Source organism: Pectinophora gossypiella, chromosome Z, assembly GCF_024362695.1.
Source record: "Pectinophora gossypiella chromosome Z, ilPecGoss1.1, whole genome shotgun sequence".
Taxonomy (NCBI): domain Eukaryota; kingdom Metazoa; phylum Arthropoda; class Insecta; order Lepidoptera; family Gelechiidae; genus Pectinophora; species Pectinophora gossypiella.
In genome coordinates, this window is record NC_065433.1 from 8,279,989 (window position 1) to 8,290,764 (window position 10,776).

At 35.8% G+C, this 10,776-nt stretch overlaps 2 protein-coding genes across 2 annotated transcripts in view; one reads left to right on the top strand and one right to left on the bottom strand.

Moving 5' to 3' along the window:
• LOC126380255 (uncharacterized) overlaps positions 1-168 on the bottom strand; it is a 52,991-nt gene extending 52,823 nt beyond the window's left edge. The window contains exon 1 of the mRNA XM_050029533.1: positions 9-168. The gene's annotated coding sequence lies outside the window, so the exon portion shown is untranslated. The remainder of the gene's footprint in view (positions 1-8) is intronic.
• A 1,567-nt stretch (positions 169-1,735) lies between these two features.
• Positions 1,736-9,701, top strand: LOC126380512 (sulfhydryl oxidase 2-like). The gene is made up of 2 exons (XM_050029973.1): positions 1,736-3,679; positions 8,240-9,701. Exons 1-2 carry the CDS (start codon positions 1,980-1,982, stop codon positions 8,256-8,258), a joined length of 1,719 nt encoding a protein of 572 aa, XP_049885930.1. The 5' UTR covers positions 1,736-1,979; the 3' UTR covers positions 8,259-9,701.
• The last annotated feature ends 1,075 nt before the right edge of the window (positions 9,702-10,776 follow it).

Sequence of the window (10,776 nt, forward strand, 5' to 3'; positions counted from 1 at the left end):
ATACATACATTTTTCCCTGATTTGCTTAGACACAAAACACGCAATCATTCACTGCTATCTGCATTTTGCCTTCCACCAAATTTTCTACCTACTTCCACAATTTTGTGATGTGACAGAACCTTGACAGAACACACGGAACGGAACGAACTGAGTGGAACTGAACTGTGAGAAACCGTGGCTGAGTGAGAACTAAAACTGACGTGAGTTGACTCACTTTAGGAATTGGGTGTTGCCACATATAATAATAAAGACCAGGGTTTTTTATGGTTTTTTTCTCAATTTTTTTTCCTGTCAAGAATTTTTTTTTGAAAGGGTTTAACGGGTCTGTCCTAGTAGCCTTTTAAGCCTAATTTGTTTTTGTTGTAAAATTGCAATGTTACCAGACCATCTGAAAACGAACTGTTTTATTTATTTGTACACTTCATGTTTGTTTATGTAGTTGAAATAGAATAAAATGTATGATGAATTGTTAAATGTTGGAATATTACCATTAAATACTCGCATACTCATTTGAACTGCAGTAGTTTTGGTGAGATAGGTACTTAAATTTCCTTTTAAAAAGTATACCGTGATGCTTCCACACCAATTTTAATGAATGAGTGTCTATCGATCGATTCGAACCGTCACATGGTTATAGGCTAGGTGCATCATTTTGTTTCCCTCTTTTTAGTTAGCTGTTAGCGCAGTCGGGTTTTGAATTTTTGGTAGGTAGGTGCCTATTAGAAAATCAAATCGTTAGTGGCACGGGTATCCGAGTATTCCATAAAATATGAGTACTACGCAAGTGATATTTTCATTAGCAAAACAACTTTACACGAAACATTCCGGTCATTGCGGTCCCAATGAAGGACTTTCCAGGCCTCGTTCCCTAATAACAATATAGATGGCGTTGTACAACGTTTCCTTCATTCAATTTTCCAATTTCATGGATTTCATACATTATGAATCTTTATTTTTCAGTATAGAATGATTCAATAGACGTCCATTATCGTCATTATTGCTATTGCATGTATACACTCCACCCTCTATAGGTGCCATCGTTCAGCTATAAATCAATTGATGTATAGCGCCCTGGACCTTAAGCGTATTTATCCGGATATGGATAACAACATAAGGTTAACCATCTTTACACTTTTTTTGGTAATCAATCACTTAGTGAACTTTGTCCACTCGGAAAAACTATCAACAGCGACTCTTTTTGATAACACGCCTTTTAGCGATGGGTCGTTATCGGTTTTTGAGATAACGTAACGTAAGCGTTATGTGATTTCCAATAACTAGTTTCTTAACTAGTGATTTTTATAACTAGTTATTTTCACAACGTTCTGAAGCAAACGTGATAATTGTAACGTAAAATCGTTTGGTTAGGTAGCAGTTAAAACGTCGTTTTCATCTTGTCATTACGAATATTGTAAAACCAGTGATTTTGCGTGAGTAGTGAAAGTAGCCAAACATCGACGCTATGCCTTAAACATAAGAGTGAATTCGATTTAACTTTATGGCGTTGTGATTAAAAGAGTTATTGAAGACTGATGCCTATTTCGATCGTTTAAATGGCGTTATGAATATCACTAGTTTTTGTTGTAGTGGAAAACGAGTGATCACTGTTCGAGCTCGTAACTGCATATATAACCAGTTATCGTTAATAACGCCCATCGCTAACGCCTTTCCTTACTGCTGGTAACACTGATTGATTGTGAGCGATTGTGAGTGAATGTTCTCAGGCTTGTCTCAGGCCATAACCTTTATAATAAAAAGTGAATGTTCAATGTGACGTTTCTTCAAGTGTCTATAGAAATAACCGATACAAATTCTAAATTCGTGATTACTTTATAAGTTGGTGTGACGTATTGGATTTACCACGCTTGAAATGATATTAAAAGTTCAACCTTTTAAGAGTTAGTCGGAAGCTATCGGTAGTGGTTGCTAGCCTCGCCACTAAACAAAATATTTACTTACGTGCATAAACTTTTTACACGATGGGCTGCTGGCAATTTTTAGCATTATTTGTTTCACTAAGTGTTACGATAATATATGGTGCTGTAATATCTGACGATGGCGACGTCGCCGAACAAGGACTGTACAGTAAGTCAGATCACGTAATTATTCTAACTGGACGCAATTTCGGAAGGAAGATATATGCCAAACCATATGCCCAAGTGGTGCAATTTTATAGCAGTGGATGCGGCCATTGCAGAGCTTTTTCACCCAAATTCAAAACCCTAGCAAGTGAAGTGATACCCTGGCAGAAAGTGGTCAGATTAGCCGTAATTGACTGTGCCAATGAAGATAATCTTGATGCTTGCAGAGATTTCCAAGTTATGGCTTACCCTACGATTCGTTTTTTGCATGAACAGTTTCTCCAAGGGCCCAATAATATTGGCCAGAAAATACAAATACCTGACACTGTTGAAAAGCTAAAGGGCAACATAATTAGCAATTTGCAAGCTGAACAGCAAAGTGGACGTCTAGCTACAGCCCCCTCCCTGGCCATTGGTTATTATAACAATTATGCTGAAGCATTTCGTGATGTGCCAAATAACATTTTACACTATTTTCTAATATTTGAAAATGCAAATTCAACTGTGGGTTCTGAACTTATTTTGGACATGATTGATTATAAGGATGTTCATGTAAAACGAGTGTATGATAACTGTGACCTAGCATCTATAGCACAAATAACACACTCACCTGGCCTCGTGGTTGTTTCCAAGCCTACTTTACAACCCTCTAACCTTACACCAAATGTTGCTTCAAAACAAAATGTGGTAAAAGCTATTACAAGATATTTGATTTCTAAAAACTATGTTTTCCCTGTTGTTATTCAAGACCTAGATCCAAATACCCATGATTACCATGACAAAAAGAGGCCTGCTGTAGATGCAGATATAGTATACTATGCTGATATAGAAAAAGCTCTAAAAACTATACTTACCACTGAAATTCCAAGATACAATTCTTACAGTCTGGAACAACTTGAAGCTATGTCTAAATTTCTGGAGGTTGTAAGAGATAATTACCCATACAGAGGCAATGATGCACTGCGATCCTACTTGGTGGAGTTACTTGGTACAATTAGATATAATTCCAACTGGAATGGAAAAGACCTACACAGTTTAGTTAGGAATCTCGAGGCAAAACATAGGCCTTTCAGGTCAAATGATTCTGATTACATTGGATGTAAAGGAAGCCAACAATCATACCGAGGATTCACTTGTGGAGTTTGGACATTATTCCACACATTAACAGTGGGAGCTACATCCAAATCTGTGGCAGAAGGTCCTAAAGTGTTAAAAGCTATGCATGGATATGTGAAACATTTCTTTGGTTGCACTGAATGCTCACAACATTTCCAAGAAATGGCTGCAAAGAATAGATTGTTTGATGTCAAAGACAATGATAAAGCTGTTCTATGGCTGTGGATATCACACAATGAAGTGAACTTGAGACTAGCTGGTGATGTCACAGAAGATCCAGAATATCCCAAAATACAGTTCCCAAGTACAACTCGCTGCCCGGCATGCAGGCTGGCTCGTGGTGCCTGGAACCTCCCTGTAGTGTATGAATATTTGCTGAGGATTTATGGCAGCAACAACATACAAGATTTGAAGTTAAACTACAATGGCATCTCGTCATCCAGCCCGCTCTCCAACCTGGACATTGGAATGCTAAGCGTCCTGTACATATTATCTTTCATTATTCTTATTCTAGTCATAAAGTTTTTCCTAACCAGACGTTTTTACAGGAAACGTATTTACAAGCATGGAAGGGGTAAAGTATAACACTAGAGGTTCATAATGACCATGATTGGCTTTAGTAGTTTGTTAATGTGTGTAGTTTACTCAGTGTGTGAGTCGGTTTTTGTCCTATTATAAAGGGGTTAATAATTTATGATACTTGGAATGTTTTAGGTATGAAACCAAATGTGTGTTTATGAGGTGGCCTAACTTGTTGATTCAAGAGTTTGATTTCTGCATGTACCTATTCAACTTGTTCATCCTTTATGCCTCAGAATCAGCTAACTCACAGACATGCCATTATCCAATTCAGCACAATTGGTACAAGTGTTGATGTAAAGACCTGTACTTTGACCAGCCCCTAGCTGCCTTGGAGTCATTGTGTAATTTCAATCAAAAGACAAATATAATTCTAATTGGGATCATAATACTGGGTATTAGCCCAGTACCTCAGTAGTAACAGTCATCACCATTATGTTGACCTTAATAATTCATTAAATGTGTTTGATCAGTAATTTCAAAAATGAGGAACAAGGTTTTACAAGAATCAGGGTGGTGCTTTAACATTTCCATTATTTATTATGTTTAAAATAAAAATGACTGTGATCCTAACGTAGTTCATAACACCAAGTCAAGAATGTATAATATTCAATTAAACTTTAAAGTAAATTTTGTGTAAAATAAAATTTTTAGAGTGATTTATGTATGATGAAAAATTTGACACTTGACGCACATTTCTTGTCGAATTTAGCTATTATTTCTGCTTTTAAAAATAAGCTACGCATCTTGTTTAAACTAACGAACATCGCAATCGCAAACTATGGGATTCTTCATTCCAGTTTTCTTAGTAATGGGGTAAAGTTTCCTGAAACATATTCTATTTTTATACTTACTAATTTAAATCTGTGTATTAATATTGCTCCATTGCCTTACGGTATATATAAGGATAGAATAAACGTAGTTCCGTTTAACTCATAATTTCTAATTAATGTACCTATGATACAGTAGAGGTATAATATGGTATACCAGGAGAATATATGGATACAACCTAATAGTGTAAGATGTATCGGATATTTACTCATTTGAGATTTCAATGAGTATTTGACCTGACTGCAGACAAAGCTTAATAATACTCAAGAAATTGGACTATTTGTAAATGATTTTGTTGACTGTCCGCCATTTCAAGCAAAAAAGCGAATTAATATTATTTTCGGCTTATTTTTGACGTTCCTTAATTTCGATCTGAGAACATCAGCCTCCGTAGGATGCTGTACACATACCGTGCGCGATAATGGCTACGCGTTATATAAACCAATTCTTTTGGATCAATTGTCGCGCTGCGAGCGCTATACGTTTGCCATGTTACGGCTGCAGCAGATCTCATTCATAGTATTTAACTGGTGCTGGTGGTATTCTACACACATTTTTAGTCGCGTAACGGAATAAAGGGTTCTTATAATCATTTAATATATCAGTTTGCGAGTTTCGCGACACAATGCTCAGTCATCGCAAAGTATACAAATTGTCGGTCTATTGTTTCTGTGCTGCCCCCCGTTTGCGCAATTGGTACACGCATGCCTACGCGCGATGGTGTTTATGTTCTAGAAAAACGTAATTTCATATTTACTTATAGCAGTTTCGCCATCTATGGGTATTAAAATATTAAAATATAATCTAAATATATGTTAAGTTACAAATTTAAAATCTTTAAACTTGGTTTTAAAGAGAGATAAAAAGGACTTACGCGTGGTGTATTTAAAAAAATAAATAAGCATTTGTTACCCGGCATTGAAACGTATTGCCGTACCGGAAGTGATACCCTGAGTATGGGTACGTTACTTGGATTCGTAATTAACAAGATACTTTTTTCAATGTTTTACAATGTCAAAAGATATTTAGGTACATTTTCTATTTACACTAGACTTAATAATTATTAGGTTTTATAATTAATATTTTACTTTCGTTGAGTTTTTCTTTATATGGTTTGCTAATTTTAAGCACTTGTAACATATCATACATAACATCCCTAGGAGAAAGAGAAGTAGACTAGGTACTGGTAAACTTTTATAAAGGTCGCATGTTTATTGCGAGATATATGTTACCTTAGTTTATACTTATAGTGTATGGAAAATGTGTTACTTCTACTGATGTACCTACCGACCGTCACAAAAGTTTTGAATATTTCGAGTACAAGTCTTCTTATGTCTTCCAAAATGATTAAAAGAGACGTAACAGCAGTGACTTGTTTCAATTATGTGATCTGTGTTACCTTGCTAAACAAAAGCTAACGTGATATTTTTATTCGAACAGTTTATTGCATCGCCTCTGGGTGGAAATGGCAGTATAAGACTAGGCTAAGGTTAGTAGTGGACAGATATGAAACATTTTTTTAATTCGGTGGTGGTGTCCTACGTTTATGTAGATGGAAGTCATTGTATATAAACATTATCAGGCACGGAATTAAACAAAGTGAATGATTATTATATTGTAACAATTAGGATAATATAGGTGATGGCTTATTATGTTTGTATTGTAATATCAGTGTTATCTTATAAACTTCCTTAGCGATGTTTGTTTGAGATTTATAATCAATAAGTTGAGAACTTGCTTTCTGGTGCAATGAGGATGAAAACTAGAAGCTCAAATGTAGGCGGCAGCACTGTTGAGTGTTCATGAATTTTGTCAGTTCTCCATATTGTTCAGGTAAAATTCGTAAAATCCTATATAATGTGGAGCAACGTGGAGTACATCCCGTCTGAAGGACGAGTTACGAAAAAGATAAGAAACCAGTGGGAAAAAAGCAGTTTTGATTCAAAATAAGATTTTCTGTTTCCGATCCTTAGGGAATTGCAGTTAATGCAGTTAATCACTGCGCAAAATATAAACAATGTGTTTGTTTACTCAAATCTTAGTAGGTATTAGAGATGGGACGGGTACCCGGTTTGGATCCGGTACCCGGCGGATCCGGCATTTTTTTTTTTGGATCCGACCGGGTGCCGGTTACCCGGACGGATCCGGTACCCTGTGGCCGGGTACCCAGCAAAAGTAGGATCCGGTGCATCACTAGTAGGTATGAACTGTCAAAATTTAAGAAAACTAAACAGTAGCGACACCTCATTTTTAAAAAACTTCGTATTATTTTCTCAGAGAAGAATCACCTTTATAGGTGATTCATCTCTGAGAAAATAAACTGAGAAATGTGGTTATCCACATTTCTGTATCTCACCTATTGTTCTATACAATTCCGGAACTTGCTTATTCATTAGCGCTTTCATTAAACATATTGACAACAATGAACATAATAATATGCTACATCTACTTCATCAAACCACACTGCCTACATCTACTCCCTGTACTAACAGGGTGACACAAAAGTCCTTTCTGCTGCATCCAAGCTACAATATCTCAGTGATTGTATATGCTTTCGCGCCATCTTATACTCAGGTATAATACCATAAGAATAAGTATGACGCAAAGTATTTCTTATTCTTATGATAATGCCTACTGTTTGCATACCCCGGGCTACTTTGAAATGACTTCCTGAAACTTATATAATATGTTAATTTCTCATGAAATATTTATAGATTGTGTCGTTCAAAAGAAAATGTTAGCACTACTTAGTCCTACTTTCCTACTTAAGTAGGTACTAAGTATGTCAGATGAGTTTTTATAAACAGCGATTTCAACGAGTGGTATAATAAAAAATGTACTTTTAACGTAACAGGTACCTACCTACTGGGCTCTCGTAAATAGAATCAATATACCTACTTGAGAAAGAGGTTAACAGCGGGGTCATGACTCATGACATGACCAATCAGAATCACAAACTTCTCTCTCTAAAAACCCTGTAAAATCCCCACGGTTATTGAGATATTCCACTACGTTTGTTTCTGCAAATTAGCTTGCTTTTTGGTTTTTTTTTTTGCTTAACACTTCTGAATATTTGCACTTCTGTACCAATTTCCAAGTAGCCCAATATAACAAAACAATAAACACGATGCTTCTAAGACTTACTAATATTAATTCGGTCTGAACTCAAAAAGGGTAAGGGCATTATATTTACTTGTAAGCTCCATACCAGCTATTTCAATTGCGTGAATTTTTTGCAAACTTAAAAGGCACTACGTATGTCATATGAAGCTGCTTTCGTGTAGGATGATCATAGGCTTCCTCAGGACAATAATTTGAACGAGTTCGACTCTCGCCGGCTATGTACCTATATCTATTGATAAATGTTCTGCTAAAAACCTGCCTTTCCTACCAGGCATTCTCTTATAATTTTTTTTAAAGCCATCAATGAAAACTGAAAAATAGGCATTTATCATATACTACCATACCTATGTAGATAACATGGGTCGATAACGTTTGATGAACTACCTATACGATTTTTAATATTGATTTCAGTAATGTAATAAAGCAGTTATCTCAGTTGGCAGTGGCTCCTCTTTCATATACTTCATCGATAACTTACTGTACACTAAATCAGTTGTGTTCACTTGCAGGTTACATATGGCAGCTTAGATTTGTCGGTGATGAAGTGACGTAGAACAAGACCTTTCTCTTCAGCCAGTTTTTACCACAGACGCGACAAGTGTTTCGACAGAGTCCGCGCCACACCGCCGACAGGTTCGTGTTGGAAAGTCTGCGTGCGACAGACGGATTGTTTTCTTAAACTTGTTTGCCGACGATCGAGGCATGTGGAGCGGACGACTGTTGTTGCCACATAATCATATATTCTACGTGCCATGAGTTACCATCCGAGTAGTATGCTAACTTCAGTAAGGCAGGACCGAGTCTAGTTACATCATAATATCTACTTTACGTTCCTTTATTACACGCCTCGTAAATACAATTGAATCATTTGTTTAGCATTATTTCCATTAAACTGTTTAGTTACGTATGTATTTCTATGTTCAATTAATAATTATTCACCGACATCAAAGTATGTAATTAACTTTGATGCATGCCTACCTGACTTTATTGGTTAAACGTAACGGCTCGGCAAATACTTTTTTATATCAAAGTTTTTGTAATTTGTTATTAAGTTTCCAGTGAAATTAATTTAAACCTATGCTAACATCACAAAAATATGTTTAATATAATGCATGTCTATTCAAATCGATCTCACCGCGGGATACCTGTACCAGTGTCATTTAAGTTTATATAATCAATGAACTGAATTCATTTTAAATTAAATTTTGTTCGGATTCAATATTATGTAATATCCTAGTGATGTAAGTTATGTTTTCTAATTAATTCTACCCAGAGGTCTGTAGCGATATGTTTTTTGTTTAAGTAGGAGTAACAGAACAAAGGTAGCAGTTCGCAACCCAACCACGAGGGTGTATCGGGTTGTGAATTGGTATCTTCAAAGGTACAATATGATATTATTATGGCATAGTGTTAGCGGCGTCCGTGCCTCCATGGGGTGTTGCAAGCGAACGTGCTCCCAGTTGCACAGTCCAATACGGTATGCTCGCGGAAGGACATAAATAATATACCTAGGTAGTAGTTGTTAAATAAAAAAAAAGATGAGCACGCGACAGCACAAATACATAAAAATAGTTTGTTGTAGGTATCTTGACGTGCATTCTATTTTTTCTACTAATTACTGTTCTTGGAATCTTTAAAACTTATCAGTAGATACTACATTTTCTTGTTTGTAAAAAATGTTTATGGCAATTTGACGTGCGGATAACAACTAAAATACAAACTACGCTGTTCTTATCTCTACCGTCCGCATTATTCGAATTGCGTGTTGTTCGCAAAAGACAGCATGTAAGACCATTTTTAACAACGGTGTTTAAAACTATCCTCCAAATATTTCTTGGAAATTATTTATATTTTTGTATAATTTATCTTTTTTATTACTTTTTAAATATGTGAGTAATTATATAAGAATTAGTAGACAAGGGGACAATTAGGTAATAATAATATGTAAAATCTGTAAATAAGTTTGTGTTTGGTAACGATAACGACATACCTACCTACAAGCGGCACGTATCTATTCTTCAGTTTATAAATGTAAATAAGAATAAAATAATACCTATTAAACATAAGTGCATTTACGCCAATAGTATCAAAATAAACTCGTAATTTGAGTGGCTGTTTGTTTAGAAGTCGTTGTCAATACCGTTAAGTAGGTACCTGCCGATCTCTATACGTGTGAGCATAAATATACCTATTAACTCCAAATGCAAACTTGTTATATTATAGAAATCGTTGTAAATATAATGTAAACCGATTAGTTGACTATTTTATTTTTCGTAAATATATTATTAGACTATCAAATACTACTTCATTTTTAATTGTCATAAACAGCCTATATACGTCCCACGCTGGCACAGGCCTCCCCTCAATCAACCGGAGGGGACATGGAGCATACTCCACCACGCTGCTCCAATACGGGTTGGTGGTGGTGTTTTTACGGGTAATAGCCGGGACCAACAGCTTAACGTGCCCTCCGAAGCACGGAATCATCTTACTTTTTCAGACAATCAGGTGATTCAAGCCTGAAAAGTCCTTACCAAACAAAGGACAGTCTCACAAAGTGATTTTGACCATGTCCCCATCGGGAATCGAACCCGGACCTCCAGATCGTGAGCTTGACGATCTAACTACTAGACCACGGAGGCTGTTACTTCATTTTTAATTACCTATTTGCATTTAATCCGATGAGGGACTTTCCAGGCTACGTTCCCCAAAAAATGTAGATTTAGCTATACAGTTCACGTGTATCTTTTGTTTTTGGGTATAAATGATGACTTCTTATTACACCCAGGCACAAAACATCTTCCTCCCATTATTATTCTGATTAAAATGAAGAGAAGCAATATATCAAGCAACAATTATTTTTACCTCTGCCATTATATTTCTGAATAATTATATAAGTAAATGATTATTTTTTACATATTTTCTGTTTCATTGTACAGGTAATATTTTGAGAATATAATATTTTGCGAACGTAATGTTTTGCGAATGTAATATTTTGAGAATATAATATTATGAGAACGAAGGCCAATTTTCCATATTAACGTTG